The sequence below is a fragment of the Eleutherodactylus coqui genome, chromosome 1, assembly GCF_035609145.1.
Source record: "Eleutherodactylus coqui strain aEleCoq1 chromosome 1, aEleCoq1.hap1, whole genome shotgun sequence".
NCBI classification, from domain to species: domain Eukaryota; kingdom Metazoa; phylum Chordata; class Amphibia; order Anura; family Eleutherodactylidae; genus Eleutherodactylus; species Eleutherodactylus coqui.
The window spans coordinates 518,764,782-518,792,375 of NC_089837.1; the positions used below are offsets into that span (position 1 = coordinate 518,764,782).

Consider the following 27,594-nt stretch of genomic DNA (forward strand, 5'->3'; position numbering starts at 1 on the left):
TTTGGTTCTGGTATTGTATCTTTGTAGAGAGGTTGGTTCTGGTATTGTATCTATGTAGAGAGGTTGGTTCTGGTATTGTATCTATGTAGAGAGGTTGGTTCTGGTATTGTATCTATGTAGAGAGGTTGGTTCTGGTATAGTATGTATGTACAGAGTTTGGTTCTGGTATTGTATCTTTGTAGAGAGGTTGGTTCTGGTATTGTATCTTTGTAGAGAGGTTGGTTCTGGTATAGTATGTATGTACAGAGTTTGGTTCTGGTATAGTATCTATATACAGAAGTTGGTTCTGGTATTGTATCTATGTACAGAGGTTGGTTCTGGTATTGTATCTATGTACAGAGGTTGGTTCTGGTATAGTATGTATGTACAGAGTTTGGTTCTGGTATTGTATGTAGAGAGTTTGGTTCTGGTATTGTATCTATGTAGAGAGGTTGGTTCTGGTATAGTATGTATGTACAGAGTTTGGTCCTGGTATTGTATCTATGTAGAGAGGTTGGTTTTGGTATTGTATCTATGTAGAGAGGTTGGTTTTGGTATTGTATCTATGTAGAGAGGTTGGTTTTGGTATTGTATCTATGTACAGAGGTTGGTTCTGGTATTGTATCTATGTACAGAGGTTGATTCAGGTGCTATAGTATTGTTGTGAGCTTGTTTCTGGTATTACATCTATTTGCTGAGTTTGGTTCAGTTGCTATATTTATGTCCTGAGTTTGGTTCTTGGGTTTTATTTATGCTATGAGCTTGTTGTTACTATTGTATCTGTGAACTAAGGTTGGTTCTGGTGCTATATTTATGTTAGAAGCTCAATTTTGATGCTGTATTTATGTTATGCGCTTGGCTGTGGTGCTGTATTTATGTATTGAGCTTAGTTCCGGGGTAATATTTATGTTACGATATTGGTTCTGGTATTGTATGAATGAACTGAGATTGGTTTGATGCTGTATCTGTTGTTATGAACTTGGTTCTAGTGCTGTATCTGAGGTTGGTTCTGATGCTGTATTCATTATGAGCTTGGTTCTGGTACAGCATGACTGTCTATCAATGCAATATATATTTTTTTATTCTTATGAGGATGGGGCGGGGACCAAAAAATTTGCATGCAGGATGCCATCTAAACTAAGGCTGGCACAATTCACAGGCAGTCATTGCACCTAAGACATAACACCGGCATTACATTCCTCCACTCCCCTGCTCTGCCAGGGATATAGCCGGGGGAAGGGGGTCGGTGGGGTCGTTTGAGTACAAGAATCTGGTGCCTGAAGTGGACCAAAGATACTTGTGCCACAGTTTAAGACACCGTATCATACGTAAGCGCCCCGTTACCGATTTTGCATTATGTCCCATGTGCTCATGTCACTGTGCTTATGTGTCAGTCTTCACTGCATTCTGATATTCTATTTATTCAATAGTACTTAATAGTTACATAGAACGGTGGGAGGGGGATACATAAAAGCTGGTCAAAGATAATGACTGGCATCAGGAAGCTGCTGGAATGGCCCTTTAACAGCAAGCTTATAATAAAACAAGTATTAGCAGACAGTAGACAAGCCCGTGGAGTTGGCCCGACCCCTGATGAACCGCCGGCCATCACACAAGATGCATTGGGGAGATTATTCCACTTGCTGACTGTGACTCGCAGACGTGGGTAGCTCCCGCTCCTAGCCTTCTCTATATAATAGGGCAGTGGAAGCTGGGTAGATTTCTGGCGCGGCGGCCTGGCACGATACCCATCCAGCATGTTTCTGCTCACACGAGGGACCTCCTTGGATTCCTCAATGCTCCGGCCTCATTTGGGGAGATGCCAGCCGCTTTGTTTTACTCACAGAAACCAAGAATTTGGCGGAGGATAATATGGAAGACTGACGTACGATCCGCCCGTCCAAAGCCGCAGCTCCAGCAATATCAACGATTTATAGATCTCACCCAGCGGATTCATTCTTAGCGGCTGCGATGGCGGCACGGACTATAAACACGCAATAAAACCTTTAGGTTGTGACCGCTGATAATGCTTATAACATAGAAGGGTCGGAGCTGCAAGTATAGCGGTGTATTATAGGAATGTTCAAGCCTGGGGGGTATGGCGAAGAGGGCAGCAGTTTCAGCTTCCTAGCTTAATTTTTTCTGGATAAGGCTAAAAACTTATCAGCGCCCCCTCGTATGTGGGACAGATACGCCCGCGTGAGCCAGCCCGAACCGGGTACAAACTACGAGCATCATATAAGACTGTAGGTTATGGCGCTCACAGGGTCGGAGGAGTCCAGGGATGTATTTTATACTCACCCGGCTGTCTGTTCCTGCGCCGTCACCCATGGAAGTCGACTACTGCGGATGCATCTCTGCAGGCTGTGCATGCGCGCTCCAATAGAGAACACTGTATGCGCATGCACAGCGGACTCAACTGTACGCATGCGCATAACCTGCAGAGGTGAGTCTCTGTGCACAGACTGCCACGGGTGATAGCGTGGGAACGGGAGCCCATTCTGCATAAAAACTACCTCCCTGGACTGCTTGAAACCCGCCTATCACTTCGTTTACGGGGCTCGTAGGGGGCGATGGGTTTTCTTTCATTCATGAATCTTTGCTATGTATTTAGTGAAAACCTGACTCTTTTCTTTAAGGGGATCAGTCACGAGGCAGTTGGGGCGTAAATAGTTTATTATTGCTCTTTCCCCCTTGTAATATTTATATGCCGTTACCTTGCCGGTGGCTGCAGCACTACTTTTACATAGGCCGACTGTCAGGCCATAAATTGTTCAAAAAAAGCAATTTTCAGCGCTAGTTTCCTGTGTAATCGCGGGAGCCGCTGGGGTACTGAGCAAGAAAGCACCTTGAATTGTCGCTCCATGGCAAGAGGCATTTGCTCATCTTTGATTGACTGCTGGTTCACAGTGAATGGAAGCGGGCAGCCAGAAGATTTCTTCGGCACGCCCCGCCCCCATTCACCGAATGACCATCGCTGCGGTGTGTACGCACAGGAGTGCCGAGTCTTGGGTCAACAGGCAGGCAGTTATGCACCTGACAGCCGGCCCATCTAAAACCACCCCAAGGCTGCGGTCACACGGGGGGGGAATCCCGCGGAATGTTCATGGCGGTACCGCACAAAAATTCTGCGAGTTTTCCGCAGCAGAAGGGCAGCTTAAAAAAACGGTTTTGGAGCAGCTTGTCCACTTGTATTCCGCTGTGGCAATCTCTCCCCATAGAAAGAAGAGAGCTGCTAGCCAAACCGGCGATATAGTTGACATACAGCCGCCTGTTGACAGTTTCCAGACTTTTTTTTAAAAGGTGAAGATCTATTATAAAAAATGGCATGTTTTATTTTTGCTGATTAGCGCCAATATTAATCTCATTGCGATAAATATTATATTATAACACAAACATTCCATTAAAATAAACGCCTCTGAAGACGGTCACTTGGCGGAGAAACATTCAACTTTCCAGAGAACAGTTCCGGGGACCAATCACTTGGGAGAAGCTGTGCAGAACACAGTCCATCTTCACCTTCTTGCACCAAGCGGTCCCCAGGAGACAGAACGTCCGAGGTCTCCAGTGCATCTCTACCGTGTTTCATCAATCCTTCCCTTCCAGTCATCGTATCTTTGTCATCAGATCCTTCATGACAGGTTTGGTTACCATAATTCTCTGTATTTTCCAAAATGGTCCCTCCCTTAGCAGGTTGGCAGGCCGGCAATGTCCTTCTATACTTTGGGGTCAGCGCTGTTGACCCCTCAGGATTTAAAAAAGGGGGCAAAGTTGGAGACCAGAGGGAATAGTTCTCAGGGAGTCCATAAAAGATGGTAGATTTTCGTTGCCTCATGTTCTTGAGGAAGATATATCTAATTGTACTTGTAGACTTAGTCCTTATGGAAACAGTGGAAGACTTGAGATTGGATCCCGTATTAATGCGCCATGTATCAACGGTAAGCCGGTTGGGGTGTGAAAGCCGTCTTAGTATTGGAGTGGACTGCATATTAGGAATAAAGCCTCCTATGGGCAAAATCTTCCACGCCTCCGATGAAGAGCTGACACTTATACGGGAGACTCTGTGGCGATGAGGAAGGACACCTGTACAGGGCGAATCGCTAATGGAGAACAAGAGTCTTCCTTGACCTCTATCAATACATTGTGAATGTGAAGTCCCATCATCTTCTGGATTATTACTAGCCTCGAAAAGGTCAGCAGAAGCATTGTAGATGTCTCCAGTCATGGCGGATTTGACCTCACTGGTTATTTTTGTGTTGTCCTCATCTGAACTCTTTGGTTCATCATCTACATGTCTACAACTGGAAATTAGGTCTCCCAATGACATCGCAGACTTTTCTAGATCGTCTATAAAACTGCACATCTCTAAACCATCACTGATGTACATTCCATTCGAGAGCATCTTTGGACATGGAGGACTTTGCCAATTCTGCTCCTTGGCTGAAGCTCTCGAAAGAGCATCAAGAAGATTGCTCTTCTCGAAAGACTCTTGGAAAGTACTCAAATCCGCAGAAGGGCAGGTCTTAGCAACTAAACTGGTGCCATCCCTCCTGGTACCTTTAGAGTGATGGTTGAAGACGTGTGTATTGGAGTCCTCGTCAAAGTTGCAGTGTGGCGTTTGTTTCCCGACTGTGTAATTTACGGTTGGTTGTGAATCTGGAAGGTTCATCAAGGAGCACGATGGTCTTCTGTCTTCTTTTCTATCACTTGTACTCGTTGTGCTTTCTTTAGCAGTCAACTGATGCCTTATGTCCTCGTGGTCTTCGATCTTCGCTATAAACTCGCTCAGGCTTTCGGAGAATGGGAAATCTTCCCAAATTTCCTCTTTGGCTTGATGGATTTCAGCTGGCTGAGGAGGGACTTGCATCGAGTGCATTGAACAGCTTTGGCTCCGTTGACTTCCTGACTTACAAATGTTCTGCAAATACGATTCTTGTCCAAAAACCTTTTCTGATTTGGAAGAGAAACTCTGGAAGTGCGAGGAGTTTTGGGGACTGTGGTGGGGGGCGTTCGTGTGTAGATGTTCAGAGGAGGAACATTTAACTCTTGGAGTACTGATGCTCAAGATACTGGAGCAATGGGTGACCGTATCTGTACCCTTCATCTTTTTCTGAGTGGATACTGTAGCGTTGAGGAGCGTTAAAGCTTCCGGATACGGAACCGGCTCTGCTCTGCTACATTCACTTGGCTGGAAACTGCAGTGTTGGGATAATGTGTTGCCTAGGGGTGAAGACACCAAGCCAAGGGACTGCTGCCAGTAGTCAGCATAACGACTCCAGCTCTGATGAAGGCTGGAGTCGCCCTCGGAAAACTCCAGATCTTGGTTTGTGGTTTCCGTAGACACATCGGTATTCGTGTTTATGGAATTCTTGCTCCGTACGGGCGTCACCAGCTGATTGAAATAACTCAGGACGGTGCAGCTCGTCGGGTCGTCATTGAGGAGAATAATCTGACAAGCGACAACTTGCAGAGAATCACTTCTGTCGACGTTCTCGGGCATCTGGATAGAAATAAAACCACATTACATCACTGTATAAAGGCCGATTCTACAACTGTGAGAAATGTAGACTTATGGGGTTTCCAGCCATTTATACTCCAGTCATATACAAAGCTACATTAAAAATTCTTCCAGTTGTCCCCTGCATGCTCTGTGACCTGTGCAGGCAGGGAAGGAGGAGAGCTGTGACATCACCTATTGGATCCTGAGTTATCTACATATAGGTGTAACCTTGCAGCGTAATCCTGCCTGTGATGATAATGAGATGACTGCTGAAACGTTTGCTCTACAGAACAGGAAGTGTCAGACTATTATTAGGCTTAGTGGTCAGTGTGCAGGGAGGGTAGGAGGTGAGCTGTGACATCACCTATTGTGACTGGTGGATCCTGTGTTATCTATATATTTGTCACCTTGCAGTGTAATCCTGCCTGTGATGAGAATGAGATGCCTGTTGAGGAGTTTTCTCTACGGAAGTGTCCAACTATTAATAGGCTCAGGGTCCTTTTACATGGGACGATTGTCGGGGGCTCCTGTGCTTTCACATAGGAGCGATGATCGCTCAATGAACGACGGCGGAGTGGGATGGAGTCTGTTCTAGCCGCCCGCCTCAACTCACAGTAAACAGGCCGTTGTTCATAGATGAAGGACTTCCTGTTTACATGGGCCGATCATTGATTGATTTTTATGCTGGATGAAACTAAATGACAAATGATAAGCAAACAAATTATCATTCGTTCAGTTGCTGGCAGCGTTTACACTGAACAATTACCATTACGCTTCCTGTAAAAGAGCCCCTAGTGGTGAATGTGAAAACTGCTGGACTTTAGAAGTTTTTTCAATATGGACCATGACAATGGAAGTTGGGGAGGGGGGAAAATAAAGGCAGCCCTATCCTCTCCCCCCTTATAAATGACTTCTCACTTGGTGTAAACATGCCGTCGCTTATCATTGAATGACTGCCTCTTCACAGTGAATGGAGGTGGGCGGCCAGAAGAGATCTCCGGCGCGCTCGGCCTCCACTCACTGAATAACTATCGCTGCTGTGTGAAAGCATAGGAGAAATAGTCATCCAGTGTAAAAGCACCCTTAGGCTTCTCACACGGCAGAGCAAATCGTGCGAGAGTGGTGTGTTGCAAGAATAACAAATCTTGCACGAATATGAACCCCATTCTTTTCACTAGGGGTCATATACATTGCATATACACTGCATCGCATGCCCTTTATTTGGGCCTTCCCTTGGAACGCATCACCCATTTTCTTCAATGGGGCTGGAGAACACATCACATGGCGTGCCAGGCGCACGCGAGTGCGATGCAAGGTTTCCCATTGCAAACAATGGCAAATATCTGCTGATCCTCAGCCAGGCTGGATGGAAGGCATTTTTGAAGAAAAACTCCTCACATCAGCAAGTAAATAGCTCATTGCCGAGCACATATGGGGCCGAGGGACACAGCCCAATATCGCTCTGGCCTGGGTGTAGGAAGCTTCAGATGACGTTTTTTCTTTTATCTCCCTTACTGCACAACCCCCAAGTTAAAGCACTTCTGAGCGTATCAAACCCCCTTGTAGAGTCGGCCCCACATCTCACCCAGCATACCAAACCCCCTTGTAGAGTCGCTCCACATCTCACCCAGCATACCAAACCCCCTTGTAGAGTCGCTCCACATCTCACCCAGCATACCAAACCCCCTTGTAGAGTCGCTCCACATCTCACCCAGCATACCAAACCCCCTTGTAGAGTCGCTCCACATCTCACCCAGCATACCAAACCCCCTTGTAGAGTCGCTCCACATCTCACCCAGCATACCAAACCCCCTTGTAGAGTCGGCCCCACATCTTACCCAGCATACCAAACCCCCTTGTAGAGTCGCTCCACATCTCACCCAGCATACCAAACCCCCTTGTAGAGTCGGCCCCACATCTCACCCAGCATACCAAACCCCCTTGTAGAGTCGGCCCCACATCTTACCCAGCATACCAAACCCCCTTGTAGAGTCGCTCCACATCTCACCCGGTTACGTCATTTCTCGAGGTATTGGCTTTTAAAATTTCCAGTACCACATGAAAATCTTGCCCAACGCTCCGGTAAAGTGAATGACGTCTATGTGATCCACTGGATGATCTTGCACCTTCCTGGTCAGATTCGTCTCACTCGTCCATACGAGTGTTGGCAAGGATCACATTTCAGGCAGGGCGCATCTCTGATCCGTGGCACGGCTGACGTAGGGGATGTTATCCACATCACACAGTCAGAAGGTACAAGGATGGCAGCAGCAATGTCCAGCCGCCCACCGGATCGCTCGCGTGAGATTTGTATGTGGTGCAAGAAACTTTAAAGGGCAATATCTCGAGGTTTGACGTCCGTAGGAACTGTAGCTGGATGAGATTCGGGATCCGCTCTACCTCAGTGATCTGTAGGTGGGTAGATCTGCTCGCAAGTGCTTACCAGGTTTCCCTTATATGATAAAATTCTGGCTACTTGCAGTCACCACAAGGGGGAGCCAACCAATACAAAGCTGAATACAGATATGTTATATCAGTGTGGACGTGTGAAGGGAGGCTGGAGCCATTCACCTTGACAGCAAATATGAAGCTTCTGCCGATAAGACAGCGTTCAGCCGCCTGGAATAACAGATCCTGAGCATCGCCATCTTCTAGATCCCCGGAAAGCTGGGAAGAAACCTGCAAATGACTAGAAGAAGGAAACCAGATACAGAAATGATTCACCGCAGTATATTCACCCCTTATTCAGTCAGGTTATTAACCCTTGACGCTTTTGGACATACATTTACACCCTTCAACATCAGGGTTTATATGGAATGGGATCAGGAGCCGATCTCGCTACATACAGGGTGGGTGCCGGCTGTTAACCCTTTAACTGCAGTTGTCAATTCTGAAAGTGGCATTTAACCCTATGCAATCCAATTTTGGATTCAGGGTTTCCTAGGGGTCTTTCTCTTTTTGCCATTATACAATGGCGCCATCTGCTGGCTAGAGGCAGTACTGCAGTATGTGACATTGTGGAGAGGCCCCCGACAACAGAGCGTCTGGCAATCTACAATAAGAATACCCTGCCGGATGTTTTCCAACATCAAGGCTGCACAGGCTTCAATCAGAATGTTGGAAAACGTCAGACAGCGGATTGGAAAAGGTTAAATGTTTCAATTGGAGTTAGAGGATCACGAACGCCCGCCTCCATGATGAGGCTGCAAGTCGCCATTCAGTTGCCAGGACAAGCGGGAGCCTTCTGAAGGCCATCAGGGCTGCCATAAATTTCTGCCCATTAGGACAGGCATGTGGCCCATCTTAATAGAATGCTGTCAGAAATACCATATACTGCAATACTGAAGTATAGCAGTACATGGTATAAACAAATTCTAGTCCCCTATGAGGACTAATGAAAACTAAAAATAAAAAGTCTCATATTATAAAAAATAAAGGATATTAAAAGTTAAAAAACAAAGCAAAACAAAAAAAACACAGCCTTTGGGCTTATTCAGAAGACCGTATATCGGCCGCGTATTCACGCTGGCTGATATACGGTGTCCCACTCTGCAGGGGGAGGAGGCTGGAAGAGTCGGGAGCAGTGCTCTGAGCTACCGCCCCCTCTCCACCCCTCTGCACTCTTTGCAATGAGGGGAGGCGGGACAGGGGCAGGGGTAATTTCTGAAACTTAGCTCCGCCCCATCCCGCCTCCTCTCACTGCAAACAGTGCAGAGAGCGGAGAGGGGGTGGAGAGGAGGCAGAGAGGGGGCGGGAGCTCAGAGCACTGCTCCCGGCTCTACCAGTCTACTCCCCCTGCAAAGAGGGACGCCGTATATTGGCTGGCATAAATACCCGGCCGATATACGGTCGTCTGAATAAGCCATTTTTCTGTATTCATAACACATCTGCTACCGCTGGGTCTGTAAGAATCTGGTCAGAGCGATGCATTAGTTATCCTGTATGGGGAACATTTGCAGAAAAAAAAAAAGAATACACAGCAGTTTTTCTTTTAACTCGGACTCCAAGAATTTTTTTTTATAAAACATGATCAAAAATCATATATAGTCCAAAATAGAACTGATAGGAGCCGGTGTCATCCCGCAGAAAACGATAAATAAAGTTATAGCAGTCAGAATCAGACCAACTCACAGAATAACGTTATGTCTGCTGTAACACCAAACCCCGCCCCCAAGACTGCGGAATTGCATTTCTTTCCATTCGGCTGTTTTTAGAAATTTGTACGTTTTTCCGTACATCATACAGTGCAGTAAGAAGGAATGCGGAAAATTACAACTCGGCCCACAAAACACAACCCGCAGACGGCGACAAAAAGAATAGTTATTTTTTAAAAATGGCTGGGAGAAAAATCGGGGGAAAAAAAGAAGCTTCCTTAAGGGGTTAAAACTACATTTCATAGAATCCTAGAATTGGAAGGGTCCTCCAGGGTCATCTGGTCCCACCCCTGCTCGGTGTAGGATTCACTAAATCATCCCAGACAGATGTCTGTCCAGCCTCTGAAGACTTCCATTGAAGGAGCACTCCCCACCTCCCGTGGCAACCTGTTCCACTCATTGTTCCCCCTCACTGTCTAATATCTAATCTGTGTCTCCTCCCTTTCAGTTTCATCCCATTGCTTCTAGTCTTTCCTTGTACAGATGAGAATAGGGCTGATCCCTCTGCACTCTGACAGCCCTTCAGATATTTGTACACAGCTATTAAGTCTCCTCTCAGCCTTCTTTTTTGCAAGCTAAACATTCCCAGATCCTTTAACCGTTCCTCATAGGACATGATTTGCAGACCGCTCACCATCTTGGTAACTCTTCTCCGAACTTGCTCCAGTTTGTCTATATCTTTTTTAAATTGGGGTCCCCACAACTGGACACAGTATTCCAGATGAGGTCTGACTAAGGAAGAGCAGAGGGGGATAATTGTGGTGGAGTTGATCCCACCAGATCATGTAACCGTTCTGCAGGGAGGTCGGATCCCGCTGCGCCAAGGAAACATTCCCCACACCATTACTGCAGATCCAACAGCCTGAACTGTTCACATCTGACAGGAAGGGGTCAGCGATTCATGCTGCTTGCACCAAATTCTGACTCCCATTAGCACGGGGCAACAGAAATCTGGATCCATCTGACCAGGAGATGTTTTTCTGCTGCTCAGTGATACAAGTTTTGCGCTCTTTTGCCCGCTGGAGTCTCGCCTTCCTGTTTTTCTGGAACTGGTCGCCTGCTGTTGTATCATCTGTGGTAAGGAACGGCGAGTTGTGCATTCGGACACGTTAGTTGGAGCTCCAACGTTGTATTTGGTTGCAGTTTCCGTGACTGTTCATCAGAACCATTCCTGACATCCTCCCCGACCCCTTTTAGTGATAAGTTGTTTCCGCCCGCAGGATCCCCTTCCGCTGGATGTCGCTATTCTTTGTATCCTCTCCACACAGTTACATGAATTTCCATACAGGGAAGCCCCAATCATAAAAAGGCCAGTCAGTGTACTAGACAATATAGTAAGTGACTGAAGATCCAGTACTCAGACGACCACCAAGGTGCCGGATTATTGGAATCCTACATACAGGACACATCTGACCGGCTCCGTATTCTGCACTTCCGTCCGCTTTACCCAACATGACATCACGACTGCATCTCCTCAGCGAGCCGATGGCCGGTAGCCGCCCTGCCCGACTATCAGCCTCTTCCTGCTAATCCAGCACAGGACTATATTCATCCATGCCAGACTATCAGCAGTGTGTTTGATGTATAGCCTTCACTGCAGACTGCGGTTCGTACGAGGAATCACTTCTGATTACACTTTGCATTAAGCAGGATGTAAGAACCTTCTTTCCATATAAACAAGCCTTTCACCTAAAAGTGATGATTTGTCAGAAAAATAATCTTATCTGGGAGACGAAGAGCAGCGATAACAATACGGGCGCCGCAGATCGGCACGGCGAGGCGGAGCGGACAGGCGGTCAGGATGGAAACGAATGAGATAACGGGGCCATTCAGGACGGACGTCCTCATTCAGGAGGTGAAATACCGATCGTCATTCTGCCGCCCACCGTTACTCTGTCACCTGATAATCCGGAAGCTTGGAGGATTAAGAGGAGACGCCGAGGATAAAGCTGCGAAAGGAAAGATGGCCGCCCCGTACCATCAGTCCTTTAACCCCTTTAGTGGCACCGCCCTGAAAATCTCCGGGGCATGAAGTTAAACCCTGGAAGATTTCCGTGGACAGCTCTAGTGCTGAAATGCTGGTCAGTACACACAGTTATTGTGCCACTGTACACGAAAGACCTCAGGATAATCTCCGGGGCTTGCCGCACTGACCATGAAGTTAAACCCTGGAAGATTTCCGTGGACAGCTCTAGTGCTGAAATGCTGGCCAGGACACACAGTTATTGTGTCACTGTACACGTTTGCCACTGTACACGAAAGACCTCAGGATAATCTCCGAGGCTCGCTGTGCTGACATAGTAATAATAAACCTGTCACTGAAGGGGTTAAAGGACCATTCCTATAATATCGACTTTTATAATCAATCCATAGTTTAGATGATGAAAGTCCGATTGCTAGGGGGGTCTTGCCACTGAGGCCGCCACCAATTCCAAGAATGGGGGTCCATTGTCTCCTTCTCATCTACACCCTCCGCAGCGAGCAGGAGACTCTGTGACGGATCGGTGGTCACACTTGTGCGCTGCCGCTCCATTCAGCTACAATGGGACCGTCCGAGATCGTCGGGTGTTTGTAATCGGTCCCAATGAAATGAATGGCGCGGCAGCCCACATGTGTGACCACCGGTGTGTTTCCTCCTCACTGCGGAGGGTGTAGATGAGAAGGGGACACCGGACCCCCACTCTTGGGATTGGTAGGGGTCTCAGCAGTGCAACCCTTACTGACTAGACTACAGATAGGTGATTAAAGCTGATTTTGGGAATACCCCTTTAATCCTTCAGGCCTGGCCTATTTTGAGCCTTAAAGCGGTATTCCCCGAGGATAGGTCATCAGTAGGAAGTGCTTGGAATACCCCTTTAACCCCTTCAGGACTTGGACGGCCAGACGAGGGTCTGTTTTCATGGGACGAGTTGTATTTTACAATGGTACCAAATCATGTAATGAAAAGAACAAATATTTCTAGGGTGGGGGTGGGGTGTGGGGGGCGGGGGGCTCACGGTTCCACAATAACGTTATTCTGCGTTCAGTACGATTTACCAAAAGTTATTTTTCTTTCCGCTTTTTGTACGGCCGGCATAGCTTTGTATTTCCCCGTTGGTGGCGCTGGGTGGTGGTTTCTCGTGGGACTCCCCAGTTCCTACAGCCACCATGTTGGGGAGGGGGGGGGGACACGACTTTTTCTTTTTTTTTTCTTTCTAAGAGTCTGGAGGCTAAAAAAGGGGAGATTCTGGCGTTGTGTATTTTTTCTGACGGCGTTCTCTGGGTGACATTTATCCCATTAGATCGGTTTTGGCGTTTCCGTAAACGTGCAAATACATTTTGTTGTATTGTTTTTGTTTATTTTTTTAAATATTTGAAGCCCCCCCCCGCCCCCGCCCCACTGGCTTTGACACGAGATGCTTTCCTGTGACCAGAGGGTATAATACCCGCACTTCTTCCCTGAAGTCCATGCGATCCACCGATTCTAGTCTCTGGTTTTAACTGTCCAAGATGGCTGCTGCAATTATCTATCCGGCTCATCTACAGGTTTAGCAAATTAAACGTCCCCAACTCAGAGGCCTCTGGAGGGCGATCCGCTGCTCCGAGTGCGACTACATTGGCCAACGGCTGCTTCACCCAATATGTTCGCCATTTATGAGAAATACATTTTTTTTGTAAAAAAGTCACTGATAGGTGGCGCTATAACTATGCATCACATTACAGATGTTCAAGAAGTCCTCCTTGGTTTCCAACACTTTCCTTTCACTAAACCTTGTTTTCCACCACTGAACGCACTTTAATCGCTACAACGTGCCGACGAATGCCGTCCTTCAGATCTGACATTGATGCAGGTCCATCTCAGTACACCCAGTCTACTACAGCGCCATCTATTGGTGACTTTTACTAAGCTGTTTTTCCATAAACGACAAGCGCAGCGTCTGAAGTGGCCGTTGTCTGTATTTGGAGCAGCAGAGCGCCCTCCAGAGGTCTCCGAGTTGGGGAGGTTTAATTTTGCTAACCCTGTCCAATGTGCACAGCTTTTTGATTGGCCGGCATTGATCATGTGAGCAGCACTGGCCAATCAGAGAGCAGGTATAGTGCACTGGTGGTCTAGCACTATCAATGCATTGCGGGGATCAGGTGGTCTGACGATCCTGGGACGGGTCACTAGCTCACCTGTGTAAGGAATCAGCGCTGGCTCCAAAAAGCTTCTCCACGCACTTTCCAAAAACGGTGATGATGTGGAGCCGGCGCTCCTCCGACACCTTCATGCACAGCTTATAGCGATGTGTGGCTTCTTTATAGCTGGTGCCACATTTATGGCACTCGTACCTGGGAAACGGGGCACAAGAGCGGCTGCCAAGGGTTAAATACTCCCGTGCTCAAAAATGTAATATCTGCACAGTACGTCTGCCCTCTAGTGGCGGCATTACACAATGACATGTTACCTGCAGGCTGTCAGGATCAGCCGGGAGCAGCAGGTCTGACAGGCGGGATAGATGAAGCTGCGGTCCTGGATGGAGAGGACCGTGCCCAGAAGAAACCTCCGCTGAACGTTCATGAGGGCGGCGCCGCCGCTGCAAAGGCAGAAGGAGAGGTCAGAGGTCATCGCACGGACATTGTGGTAAAGCTGTTTACAATACTGATGAACCTGATTGGTCAGATGTTCTCCGGGCAGCTGTAGGGATACGCGTGGAGGGGGCGCCCTCTGCTGGGGGCTGTAGGGATACGCGTGGAGGGGGCGCCCTCTGCTGGGGGCTGTAGGGATACGCGTGGAGGGGGCGCCCTCTGCTGGGGGCTGTAGGGATACGCGTGGAGGGGGCGCCCTCTGCTGGGGGCTGTAGGGATACGCGTGGAGGGGGCGCCCTCTGCTGGGGGCTGTAGGGATACGCGTGGAGGGGGGCGCCCTCTGCTGGGGGCTGTAGGGATACGCGTGGAGGGGGGCGCCCTCTGCTGGGGGCTGTAGGGATACGCGTGGAGGGGGGCGCCCTCTGCTGGGGGCTGTAGGGATACGCGTGGAGGGGGCGCCCTCTGCTGGGGGCTGTAGGGATACGCGTGGAGGGGGCGCCCTCTGCTGGGGGCTGTAGGGATACGCGTGGAGGGGGCGCCCTCTGCTGGGGGCTGTAGGGATACGCGTGGAGGGGGCGCCCTCTGCTGGGGGCTGTAGGGATACGCGTGGAGGGGGCGCCCTCTGCTGGGGGCTGTAGGGATACGCGTGGAGGGGGCGCCCTCTGCTGGGGGCTGTAGGGATACGCGTGGAGGGGGCGCCCTCTGCTGGGGGCTGTAGGGATACGCGTGGAGGGGGCGCCCTCTGCTGGGGGCTGTAGGGATACGCGTGGAGGGGGCGCCCTCTGCTGGGGGCTGTAGGGATACGCGTGGAGGGGGCGCCCTCTGCTGGGGGCTGTAGGGATACGCGTGGAGGGGGCGCCCTCTGCTGGGGGCTGTAGGGATACGCGTGGAGGGGGCGCCCTCTGCTGGGGGCTGTAGGGATACGCGTGGAGGGGGCGCCCTCTGCTGGGGGCTGTAGGGATACGCGTGGAGGGGGCGCCCTCTGCTGGGGGCTGTAGGGATACGCGTGGAGGGGGCGCCCTCTGCTGGGGGCTGTAGGGATACGCGTGGAGGGGGCGCCCTCTGCTGGGGGCTGTAGGGATACGCGTGGAGGGGGCGCCCTCTGCTGGGGGCTGTAGGGATACGCGTGGAGGGGGCGCCCTCTGCTGGGGGCTGTAGGGATACGCGTGGAGGGGGCGCCCTCTGCTGGGGGCTGTAGGGATACGCGTGGAGGGGGCGCCCTCTGCTGGGGGCTGTAGGGATACGCGTGGAGGGGGCGCCCTCTGCTGGGGGCTGTAGGGATACGCGTGGAGGGGGCGCCCTCTGCTGGGGCTGTAGGGATACGCGTGGAGGGGGCGCCCTCTGCTGGGGGCTGTAGGGATACGCGTGGAGGGGGGCGCCCTCTGCTGGGGGCTGTAGGGATACGCGTGGAGGGGGCGCCCTCTGCTGGGGGCTGTAGGGATACGCGTGGAGGGGGCGCCCTCTGCTGGGGGCTGTAGGGATACGCGTGGAGGGGGCGCCCTCTGCTGGGGGCTGTAGGGATACGCGTGGAGGGGGCGCCCTCTGCTGGGGCTGTAGGGATACGCGTGGAGGGGGCGCCCTCTGCTGGGGGCTGTAGGGATACGCGTGGAGGGGGCGCCCTCTGCTGGGGGCTGTAGGGATACGCGTGGAGGGGGCGCCCTCTGCTGGGGGCTGTAGGGATACGCGTGGAGGGGGCGCCCTCTGCTGGGGCTGTAGGGATACGCGTGGAGGGGGCGCCCTCTGCTGGGGGCTGTAGGGATACGCGTGGAGGGGGCGCCCTCTGCTGGGGGCTGTAGGGATACGCGTGGAGGGGGCGCCCTCTGCTGGGGGCTGTAGGGATACGCGTGGAGGGGGCGCCCTCTGCTGGGGGCTGTAGGGATACGCGTGGAGGGGGCGCCCTCTGCTGGGGGCTGTAGGGATACGCGTGGAGGGGGCGCCCTCTGCTGGGGGCTGTAGGGATACGCGTGGAGGGGGCGCCCTCTGCTGGGGGCTGTAGGGATACGCGTGGAGGGGGCGCCCTCTGCTGGGGGCTGTAGGGATACGCGTGGAGGGGGCGCCCTCTGCTGGGGGCTGTAGGGATACGCGTGGAGGGGGCGCCCTCTGCTGGGGGCTGTAGGGATACGCGTGGAGGGGGCGCCCTCTGCTGGGGGCTGTAGGGATACGCGTGGAGGGGGCGCCCTCTGCTGGGGGCTGTAGGGATACGCGTGGAGGGGGCGCCCTCTGCTGGGGGCTGTAGGGATACGCGTGGAGGGGGCGCCCTCTGCTGGGGGCTGTAGGGATACGCGTGGAGGGGGCGCCCTCTGCTGGGGGCTGTAGGGATACGCGTGGAGGGGGCGCCCTCTGCTGGGGGCTGTAGGGATACGCGTGGAGGGGGCGCCCTCTGCTGGGGGCTGTAGGGATACGCGTGGAGGGGGCGCCCTCTGCTGGGGGCTGTAGGGATACGCGTGGAGGGGGCGCCCTCTGCTGGGGGCTGTAGGGATACGCGTGGAGGGGGCGCCCTCTGCTGGGGGCTGTAGGGATACGCGTGGAGGGGGCGCCCTCTGCTGGGGGCTGTAGGGATACGCGTGGAGGGGGCGCCCTCTGCTGGGGGCTGTAGGGATACGCGTGGAGGGGGCGCCCTCTGCTGGGGGCTGTAGGGATACGCGTGGAGGGGGCGCCCTCTGCTGGGGGCTGTAGGGATACGCGTGGAGGGGGCGCCCTCTGCTGGGGCTGTAGGGATACGCGTGGAGGGGGCGCCCTCTGCTGGGGGCTGTAGGGATACGCGTGGAGGGGGGCGCCCTCTGCTGGGGGCTGTAGGGATACGCGTGGAGGGGGCGCCCTCTGCTGGGGGCTGTAGGGATACGCGTGGAGGGGGCGCCCTCTGCTGGGGGCTGTAGGGATACGCGTGGAGGGGGCGCCCTCTGCTGGGGCTGTAGGGATACGCGTGGAGGGGGCGCCCTCTGCTGGGGGCTGTAGGGATACGCGTGGAGGGGGCGCCCTCTGCTGGGGGCTGTAGGGATACGCGTGGAGGGGGCGCCCTCTGCTGGGGGCTGTAGGGATACGCGTGGAGGGGGCGCCCTCTGCTGGGGGCTGTAGGGATACGCGTGGAGGGGGCGCCCTCTGCTGGGGGCTGTAGGGATACGCGTGGAGGGGGCGCCCTCTGCTGGGGGCTGTAGGGATACGCGTGGAGGGGGCGCCCTCTGCTGGGGGCTGTAGGGATACGCGTGGAGGGGGCGCCCTCTGCTGGGGGCTGTAGGGATACGCGTGGAGGGGGCGCCCTCTGCTGGGGGCTGTAGGGATACGCGTGGAGGGGGGCGCCCTCTGCTGGGGGCTGTAGGGATACGCGTGGAGGGGGCGCCCTCTGCTGGGGGCTGTAGGGATACGCGTGGAGGGGGGCGCCCTCTGCTGGGGGCTGTAGGGATACGCGTGGAGGGGGCGCCCTCTGCTGGGGGCTGTAGGGATACGCGTGGAGGGGGCGCCCTCTGCTGGGGGCTGTAGGGATACGCGTGGAGGGGGCGCCCTCTGCTGGGGGCTGTAGGGATACGCGTGGAGGGGGCGCCCTCTGCTGGGGGCTGTAGGGATACGCGTGGAGGGGGCGCCCTCTGCTGGGGGCTGTAGGGATACGCGTGGAGGGGGCGCCCTCTGCTGGGGGCTGTAGGGATACGCGTGGAGGGGGCGCCCTCTGCTGGGGGCTGTAGGGATACGCGTGGAGGGGGCGCCCTCTGCTGGGGGCTGTAGGGATACGCGTGGAGGGGGCGCCCTCTGCTGGGGGCTGTAGGGATACGCGTGGAGGGGGCGCCCTCTGCTGGGGGCTGTAGGGATACGCGTGGAGGGGGCGCCCTCTGCTGGGGGCTGTAGGGATACGCGTGGAGGGGGCGCCCTCTGCTGGGGGCTGTAGGGATACGCGTGGAGGGGGCGCCCTCTGCTGGGGGCTGTAGGGATACGCGTGGAGGGGGCGCCCTCTGCTGGGGGCTGTAGGGATACGCGTGGAGGGGCGCCCTCTGCTGGGGGCTGTAGGGATACGCGTGGAGGGGGCGCCCTCTGCTGGGGGCTGTAGGGATACGCGTGGAGGGGGCGCCCTCTGCTGGGGGCTGTAGGGATACGCGTGGAGGGGGCGCCCTCTGCTGGGGGCTGTAGGGATACGCGTGGAGGGGGCGCCCTCTGCTGGGGGCTGTAGGGATACGCGTGGAGGGGGCGCCCTCTGCTGGGGGCTGTAGGGATACGCGTGGAGGGGGCGCCCTCTGCTGGGGGCTGTAGGGATACGCGTGGAGGGGGCGCCCTCTGCTGGGGGCTGTAGGGATACGCGTGGAGGGGGCGCCCTCTGCTGGGGGCTGTAGGGATACGCGTGGAGGGGGCGCCCTCTGCTGGGGGCTGTAGGGATACGCGTGGAGGGGGCGCCCTCTGCTGGGGCTGTAGGGATACGCGTGGAGGGGGCGCCCTCTGCTGGGGGCTGTAGGGATACGCGTGGAGGGGGCGCCCTCTGCTGGGGGCTGTAGGGATACGCGTGGAGGGGGCGCCCTCTGCTGGGGGCTGTAGGGATACGCGTGGAGGGGGCGCCCTCTGCTGGGGGCTGTAGGGATACGCGTGGAGGGGGCGCCCTCTGCTGGGGGCTGTAGGGATACGCGTGGAGGGGGCGCCCTCTGCTGGGGGCTGTAGGGATACGCGTGGAGGGGGCGCCCTCTGCTGGGGGCTGTAGGGATACGCGTGGAGGGGGCGCCCTCTGCTGGGGGCTGTAGGGATACGCGTGGAGGGGGCGCCCTCTGCTGGGGGCTGTAGGGATACGCGTGGAGGGGGCGCCCTCTGCTGGGGGCTGTAGGGATACGCGTGGAGGGGGCGCCCTCTGCTGGGGGCTGTAGGGATACGCGTGGAGGGGGGCGCCCTCTGCTGGGGGCTGTAGGGATACGCGTGGAGGGGGCGCCCTCTGCTGGGGGCTGTAGGGATACGCGTGGAGGGGGCGCCCTCTGCTGGGGGCTGTAGGGATACGCGTGGAGGGGGCGCCCTCTGCTGGGGCTGTAGGGATACGCGTGGAGGGGGCGCCCTCTGCTGGGGGCTGTAGGGATACGCGTGGAGGGGGCGCCCTCTGCTGGGGGCTGTAGGGATACGCGTGGAGGGGGCGCCCTCTGCTGGGGGCTGTAGGGATACGCGTGGAGGGGGCGCCCTCTGCTGGGGGCTGTAGGGATACGCGTGGAGGGGGCGCCCTCTGCTGGGGGCTGTAGGGATACGCGTGGAGGGGGCGCCCTCTGCTGGGGGCTGTAGGGATACGCGTGGAGGGGGCGCCCTCTGCTGGGGGCTGTAGGGATACGCGTGGAGGGGGCGCCCTCTGCTGGGGGCTGTAGGGATACGCGTGGAGGGGGCGCCCTCTGCTGGGGGCTGTAGGGATACGCGTGGAGGGGGGCGCCCTCTGCTGGGGGCTGTAGGGATACGCGTGGAGGGGGCGCCCTCTGCTGGGGGCTGTAGGGATACGCGTGGAGGGGGCGCCCTCTGCTGGGGGCTGTAGGGATACGCGTGGAGGGGGCGCCCTCTGCTGGGGGCTGTAGGGATACGCGTGGAGGGGGCGCCCTCTGCTGGGGGCTGTAGGGATACGCGTGGAGGGGGCGCCCTCTGCTGGGGGCTGTAGGGATACGCGTGGAGGGGGCGCCCTCTGCTGGGGGCTGTAGGGATACGCGTGGAGGGGGCGCCCTCTGCTGGGGGCTGTAGGGATACGCGTGGAGGGGGCGCCCTCTGCTGGGGGCTGTAGGGATACGCGTGGAGGGGGCGCCCTCTGCTGGGGGCTGTAGGGATACGCGTGGAGGGGGCGCCCTCTGCTGGGGGCTGTAGGGATACGCGTGGAGGGGGCGCCCTCTGCTGGGGGCTGTAGGGATACGCGTGGAGGGGGCGCCCTCTGCTGGGGGCTGTAGGGATACGCGTGGAGGGGGCGCCCTCTGCTGGGGGCTGTAGGGATACGCGTGGAGGGGGCGCCCTCTGCTGGGGGCTGTAGGATACGCGTGGAGGGGGCGCCCTCTGCTGGGGGCTGTAGGGATACGCGTGGAGGGGGCGCCCTCTGCTGGGGGCTGTAGGGATACGCGTGGAGGGGGCGCCCTCTGCTGGGGGCTGTAGGGATACGCGTGGAGGGGGCGCCCTCTGCTGGGGCTGTAGGGATACGCGTGGAGGGGGCGCCCTCTGCTGGGGGCTGTAGGGATACGCGTGGAGGGGGGCGCCCTCTGCTGGGGGCTGTAGGGATACGCGTGGAGGGGGCGCCCTCTGCTGGGGGCTGTAGGGATACGCGTGGAGGGGGCGCCCTCTGCTGGGGGCTGTAGGGATACGCGTGGAGGGGGCGCCCTCTGCTGGGGGCTGTAGGGATACGCGTGGAGGGGGCGCCCTCTGCTGGGGGCTGTAGGGATACGCGTGGAGGGGGCGCCCTCTGCTGGGGGCTGTAGGGATACGCGTGGAGGGGGCGCCCTCTGCTGGGGGCTGTAGGGATACGCGTGGAGGGGGCGCCCTCTGCTGGGGCTGTAGGGATACGCGTGGAGGGGGCGCCCTCTGCTGGGGGCTGTAGGGATACGCGTGGAGGGGGCGCCCTCTGCTGGGGGCTGTAGGGATACGCGTGGAGGGGGCGCCCTCTGCTGGGGGCTGTAGGGATACGCGTGGAGGGGGCGCCCTCTGCTGGGGCTGTAGGGATACGCGTGGAGGGGGCGCCCTCTGCTGGGGGCTGTAGGGATACGCGTGGAGGGGGCGCCCTCTGCTGGGGGCTGTAGGGATACGCGTGGAGGGGGCGCCCTCTGCTGGGGGCTGTAGGGATACGCGTGGAGGGGGCGCCCTCTGCTGGGGGCTGTAGGGATACGCGTGGAGGGGGCGCCCTCTGCTGGGGGCTGTAGGATACGCGTGGAGGGGGCGCCCTCTGCTGGGGGCTGTAGGGATACGCGTGGAGGGGGCGCCCTCTGCTGGGGCTGTAGGGATACGCGTGGAGGGGGCGCCCTCTGCTGGGGGCTGTAGGGATACGCGTGGAGGGGGCGCCCTCTGCTGGGGGCTGTAGGGATACGCGTGGAGGGGGCGCCCTCTGCTGGGGGCTGTAGGGATACGCGTGGAGGGGGCGCCCTCTGCTGGGGGCTGTAGGGATACGCGTGGAGGGGGCGCCCTCTGCTGGGGGCTGTAGGGATACGCGTGGAGGGGGCGCCCTCTGCTGGGGGCTGTAGGGATACGCGTGGAGGGGGCGCCCTCTGCTGGGGGCTGTAGGGATACGCGTGGAGGGGGCGCCCTCTGCTGGGGGCTGTAGGGATACGCGTGGAGGGGGCGCCCTCTGCTGGGGGCTGTAGGGATACGCGTGGAGGGGGCGCCCTCTGCTGGGGGCTGTAGGGATACGCGTGGAGGGGGCGCCTCTGCTGGGGGCTGTAGGGATACGCGTGGAGGGGGCGCCCTCTGCTGGGGGCTGTAGGGATACGCGTGGAGGGGGCGCCCTCTGCTGGGGGCTGTAGGGATACGCGTGGAGGGGGGCGCCCTCTGCTGGGGGCTGTAGGGATACGCGTGGAGGGGGCGCCCTCTGCTGGGGGCTGTAGGGATACGCGTGGAGGGGCGCCCTCTGCTGGGGGCTGTAGGGATACGCGTGGAGGGGGCGCCCTCTGCTGGGGGCTGTAGGGATACGCGTGGAGGGGGCGCCCTCTGCTGGGGGCTGTAGGGATACGCGTGGAGGGGGCGCCCTCTGCTGGGGGCTGTAGGGATACGCGTGGAGGGGGCGCCCTCTGCTGGGGGCTGTAGGGATACGCGTGGAGGGGGCGCCCTCTGCTGGGGGCTGTAGGGATACGCGTGGAGGGGGCGCCCTCTGCTGGGGGCTGTAGGGATACGCGTGGAGGGGGCGCCCTCTGCTGGGGGCTGTAGGGATACGCGTGGAGGGGGCGCCCTCTGCTGGGGGCTGTAGGGATACGCGTGGAGGGGGCGCCCTCTGCTGGGGGCTGTAGGGATACGCGTGAGGGGGCGCCCTCTGCTGGGGGCTGTAGGGATACGCGTGGAGGGGGCGCCCTCTGCTGGGGGCTGTAGGGATACGCGTGGAGGGGGCGCCCTCTGCTGGGGGCTGTAGGGATACGCGTGGAGGGGGGCGCCCTCTGCTGGGGGCTGTAGGGATACGCGTGGAGGGGGCGCCCTCTGCTGGGGGCTGTAGGGATACGCGTGGAGGGGGCGCCCTCTGCTGGGGGCTGTAGGGATACGCGTGGAGGGGGCGCCCTCTGCTGGGGGCTGTAGGGATACGCGTGGAGGGGGCGCCCTCTGCTGGGGGCTGTAGGGATACGCGTGGAGGGGGCGCCCTCTGCTGGGGGCTGTAGGGATACGCGTGGAGGGGGCGCCCTCTGCTGGGGGCTGTAGGGATACGCGTGGAGGGGGGCGCCCTCTGCTGGGGGCTGTAGGGATACGCGTGGAGGGGGCGCCCTCTGCTGGGGGCTGTAGGGATACGCGTGGAGGGGGCGCCCTCTGCTGGGGGCTGTAGGGATACGCGTGGAGGGGGCGCCCTCTGCTGGGGGCTGTAGGGATACGCGTGGAGGGGGCGCCCTCTGCTGGGGGCTGTAGGGATACGCGTGGAGGGGGCGCCCTCTGCTGGGGGCTGTAGGGATACGCGTGGAGGGGGCGCCCTCTGCTGGGGGCTGTAGGGATACGCGTGGAGGGGGCGCCCTCTGCTGGGGGCTGTAGGGATACGCGTGGAGGGGGCGCCCTCTGCTGGGGGCTGTAGGGATACGCGTGGAGGGGGCGCCCTCTGCTGGGGGCTGTAGGGATACGCGTGGAGGGGGCGCCCTCTGCTGGGGGCTGTAGGGATACGCGTGGAGGGGGCGCCCTCTGCTGGGGGCTGTAGGGATACGCGTGGAGGGGGCGCCCTCTGCTGGGGGCTGTAGGGATACGCGTGGAGGGGGCGCCCTCTGGCTGGGGGCTGTAGGGATACGCGTGGAGGGGGCGCCCTCTGCTGGGGGCTGTAGGGATACGCGTGGAGGGGGCGCCCTCTGGCTGGGGGCTGTAGGGATACGCGTGGAGGGGGCGCCCTCTGCTGGGGGCTGTAGGGATACGCGTGGAGGGGGCGCCCTCTGGTGGGGGCTGTAGGGATACGCGTGGAGGGGGCGCCCTCTGGTGGGGGCTGTAGGGATACGCGTGGAGGGGGCGCCCTCTGCTGGGGGCTGTAGGGATACGCGTGGAGGGGGCGCCCTCTGGTGGGGGCTGTAGGGATACGCGTGGAGGGGGCGCCCTCTGGTGGGGGCTGTAGGGATACGCGTGGAGGGGGCGCCCTCTGGTGGGGGCTGTAGGGATACGCGTGGAGGGGGCGCCCTCTGCTGGGGGCTGTAGGGATACGCGTGGAGGGGGCGCCCTCTGGTGGGGGCTGTAGGGATACGCGTGGAGGGGGGCGCCCTCTGGTGGGGGCTGTAGGGATACGCGTGGAGGGGGCGCCCTCTGGTGGGGGCTGTAGGGATACGCGTGGAGGGGGCGCCCTCTGGTGGGGGCTGTAGGGATACGCGTGGAGGGGGCGCCCTCTGGTGGGGGCTGTAGGGATACGCGTGGAGGGGGCGCCCTCTGGTGGGGGCTGTAGGGATACGCGTGGAGGGGGCGCCCTCTGGTGGGGGCTGTAGGGATACGCGTGGAGGGGGCGCCCTCTGGTGGGGGCTGTAGGGATACGCGTGGAGGGGCGCCCTCTGGTGGGGGCTGTAGGGATACGCGTGGAGGGGGCGCCCTCTGGTGGGGGCTGTAGGGATACGCGTGGAGGGGCGCCCTCTGGTGGGGGCTGTAGGGATACGCGTGGAGGGGGCGCCCTCTGGTGGGGGCTGTAGGGATACGCGTGGAGGGGGCGCCCTCTGGTGGGGGCTGTAGGGATACGCGTGGAGGGGGCGCCCTCTGGTGGGGGCTGTAGGGATACGCGTGGAGGGGGCGCCCTCTGGTGGGGGCTGTAGGGATACGCGTGGAGGGGGCGCCCTCTGGTGGGGGCTGTAGGGATACGCGTGGAGGGGGCGCCCTCTGGTGGGGGCTGTAGGGATACGCGTGGAGGGGGCGCCCTCTGGTGGGGGCTGTAGGGATACGCGTGGAGGGGGCGCCCTCTGGTGGGGGCTGTAGGGATACGCGTGGAGGGGGCGCCCTCTGGTGGGGGCTGTAGGGATACGCGTGGAGGGGGCGCCCTCTGGTGGGGGCTGTAGGGATACGCGTGGAGGGGGCGCCCTCTGGTGGGGGCTGTAGGGATACGCGTGGAGGGGGCGCCCTCTGGTGGGGGCTGTAGGGATACGCGTGGAGGGGGCGCCCTCTGGTGGGGGCTGTAGGGATACGCGTGGAGGGGGCGCCCTCTGGTGGGGGCTGTAGGGATACGCGTGGAGGGGGCGCCCTCTGGTGGGGGCTGTAGGGATACGCGTGGAGGGGGCGCCCTCTGGTGGGGGCTGTAGGGATACGCGTGGAGGGGGCGCCCTCTGGTGGGGGCTGTAGGGATACGCGTGGAGGGGGCGCCCTCTGGTGGGGGCTGTAGGGATACGCGTGGAGGGGGCGCCCTCTGGTGGGGGCTGTAGGGATACGCGTGGAGGGGGCGCCCTCTGGTGGGGGCTGTAGGGATACGCGTGGAGGGGGCGCCCTCTGGTGGGGGCTGTAGGGATACGCGTGGAGGGGGCGCCCTCTGGTGGGGGCTGTAGGGATACGCGTGGAGGGGGCGCCCTCTGGTGGGGGCTGTAGGGATACGCGTGGAGGGGGCGCCCTCTGGTGGGGGCTGTAGGGATACGCGTGGAGGGGGCGCCCTCTGGTGGGGGCTGTAGGGATACGCGTGGAGGGGGCGCCCTCTGGTGGGGGCTGTAGGATACGCGTGGAGGGGGCGCCCTCTGGTGGGGGCTGTAGGGATACGCGTGGAGGGGGCGCCCTCTGGTGGGGGCTGTAGGGATACGCGTGGAGGGGGCGCCCTCTGGTGGGGGCTGTAGGGATACGCGTGGAGGGGGCGCCCTCTGGTGGGGGCTGTAGGGATACGCGTGGAGGGGGCGCCCTCTGGTGGGGGCTGTAGGGATACGCGTGGAGGGGGCGCCCTCTGGTGGGGGCTGTAGGGATACGCGTGGAGGGGGCGCCCTCTGGTGGGGGCTGTAGGGATACGCGTGGAGGGGGCGCCCTCTGGTGGGGGCTGTAGGGATACGCGTGGAGGGGGCGCCCTCTGGTGGGGGCTGTAGGGATACGCGTGGAGGGGGCGCCCTCTGGTGGGGGCTGTAGGGATACGCGTGGAGGGGGCGCCCTCTGGTGGGGGCTGTAGGGATACGCGTGGAGGGGGCGCCCTCTGGTGGGGGCTGTAGGGATACGCGTGGAGGGGGCGCCCTCTGGTGGGGGCTGTAGGGATACGCGTGGAGGGGGCGCCCTCTGGTGGGGGCTGTAGGGATACGCGTGGAGGGGGCGCCCTCTGGTGGGGGCTGTAGGGATACGCGTGGAGGGGGCGCCCTCTGGTGGGGGCTGTAGGGATACGCGTGGAGGGGGCGCCCTCTGGTGGGGGCTGTAGGGATACGCGTGGAGGGGGCGCCCTCTGGTGGGGGCTGTAGGGATACGCGTGGAGGGGGCGCCCTCTGGTGGGGGCTGTAGGGATACGCGTGGAGGGGGGCGCCCTCTGGTGGGGGCTGTAGGGATACGCGTGGAGGGGGCGCCCTCTGGTGGGGGCTGTAGGGATACGCGTGGAGGGGGCGCCCTCTGGTGGGGGCTGTAGGGATACGCGTGGAGGGGGCGCCCTCTGGTGGGGGCTGTAGGGATACGCGTGGAGGGGGCGCCCTCTGGTGGGGGCTGTAGGGATACGCGTGGAGGGGGCGCCCTCTGGTGGGGGCTGTAGGGATACGCGTGGAGGGGGCGCCCTCTGGTGGGGGCTGTAGGGATACGCGTGGAGGGGGCGCCCTCTGGTGGGGGCTGTAGGGATACGCGTGGAGGGGGCGCCCTCTGGTGGGGGCTGTAGGGATACGCGTGGAGGGGGCGCCCTCTGGTGGGGGCTGTAGGGATACGCGTGGAGGGGGCGCCCTCTGGTGGGGGCTGTAGGGATACGCGTGGAGGGGGCGCCCTCTGGTGGGGGCTGTAGGGATACGCGTGGAGGGGGCGCCCTCTGGTGGGGGCTGTAGGGATACGCGTGGAGGGGGCGCCCTCTGGTGGGGGCTGTAGGGATACGCGTGGAGGGGGCGCCCTCTGGTGGGGGCTGTAGGGATACGCGTGGAGGGGGCGCCCTCTGGTGGGGGCTGTAGGGATACGCGTGGAGGGGGCGCCCTCTGGTGGGGGCTGTAGGGATACGCGTGGAGGGGGCGCCCTCTGGTGGGGGCTGTAGGGATACGCGTGGAGGGGGCGCCCTCTGGTGGGGGCTGTAGGGATACGCGTGGAGGGGGCGCCCTCTGGTGGGGGCTGTAGGGATAACGCGTGGAGGGGGCGCCCTCTGGTGGGGGCTGTAGGGATACGCGTGGAGGGGGGCGCCCTCTGGTGGGGGCTGTAGGGATACGCGTGGAGGGGGCGCCCTCTGGTGGGGGCTGTAGGGATACGCGTGGAGGGGGCGCCCTCTGGTGGGGCTGTAGGGATACGCGTGGAGGGGGCGCCCTCTGGTGGGGGCTGTAGGGATACGCGTGGAGGGGGCGCCCTCTGGTGGGGGCTGTAGGGATACGCGTGGAGGGGGCGCCCTCTGGTGGGGGCTGTAGGGATACGCGTGGAGGGGGCGCCCTCTGGTGGGGGCTGTAGGGATACGCGTGGAGGGGGCGCCCTCTGGTGGGGGCTGTAGGGATACGCGTGGAGGGGGCGCCCTCTGGTGGGGGCTGTAGGGATACGCGTGGAGGGGGCGCCCTCTGGTGGGGGCTGTAGGGATACGCGTGGAGGGGGCGCCCTCTGGTGGGGGCTGTAGGGATACGCGTGGAGGGGGCGCCCTCTGGTGGGGGCTGTAGGGATACGCGTGGAGGGGGCGCCCTCTGGTGGGGGCTGTAGGGATACGCGTGGAGGGGGCGCCCTCTGGTGGGGGCTGTAGGGATACGCGTGGAGGGGGGCGCCCTCTGGTGGGGGCTGTAGGGATACGCGTGGAGGGGCGCCCTCTGGTGGGGGCTGTAGGGATACGCGTGGAGGGGGCGCCCTCTGGTGGGGGCTGTAGGGATACGCGTGGAGGGGGCGCCCTCTGGTGGGGGCTGTAGGGATACGCGGGAGGGGGCGCCCTCTGGTGGGGGCTGTAGGGATACGCGTGGAGGGGGCGCCCTCTGGTGGGGGCTGTAGGGATACGCGTGGAGGGGGCGCCCTCTGGTGGGGGCTGTAGGGATACGCGTGGAGGGGGCGCCCTCTGGTGGGGGCTGTAGGGATACGCGTGGAGGGGGCGCCCTCTGGTGGGGGCTGTAGGGATACGCGTGGAGGGGGGGCGCCCTCTGGTGGGGGCTGTAGGGATACGCGTGGAGGGGGCGCCCTCTGGTGGGGGCTGTAGGGATACGCGTGGAGGGGGCGCCCTCTGGTGGGGGCTGTAGGGATACGCGTGGAGGGGGC

General features: G+C 59.5%; 1 protein-coding gene across 1 annotated transcript in view; it reads right to left on the reverse strand.

Moving 5' to 3' along the window:
• Nucleotides 1-3,312: 3,312 nt before the first annotated feature.
• DDIAS (DNA damage induced apoptosis suppressor) overlaps nucleotides 3,313-27,594 on the reverse strand; it is a 25,958-nt gene continuing 1,676 nt past the window's right edge. Inside the window, exons 3-6 of the mRNA XM_066589021.1 lie at nucleotides 14,061-14,189; nucleotides 13,789-13,944; nucleotides 8,051-8,168; nucleotides 3,313-5,479 (exon numbers count right to left, since the gene is read on the reverse strand). Of these exons, the coding sequence (XP_066445118.1) occupies nucleotides 3,383-5,479; nucleotides 8,051-8,168; nucleotides 13,789-13,944; nucleotides 14,061-14,189 (2,500 nt within the window). The 3' untranslated portion in view covers nucleotides 3,313-3,382. The remainder of the gene's footprint in view (nucleotides 5,480-8,050; nucleotides 8,169-13,788; nucleotides 13,945-14,060; nucleotides 14,190-27,594) is intronic.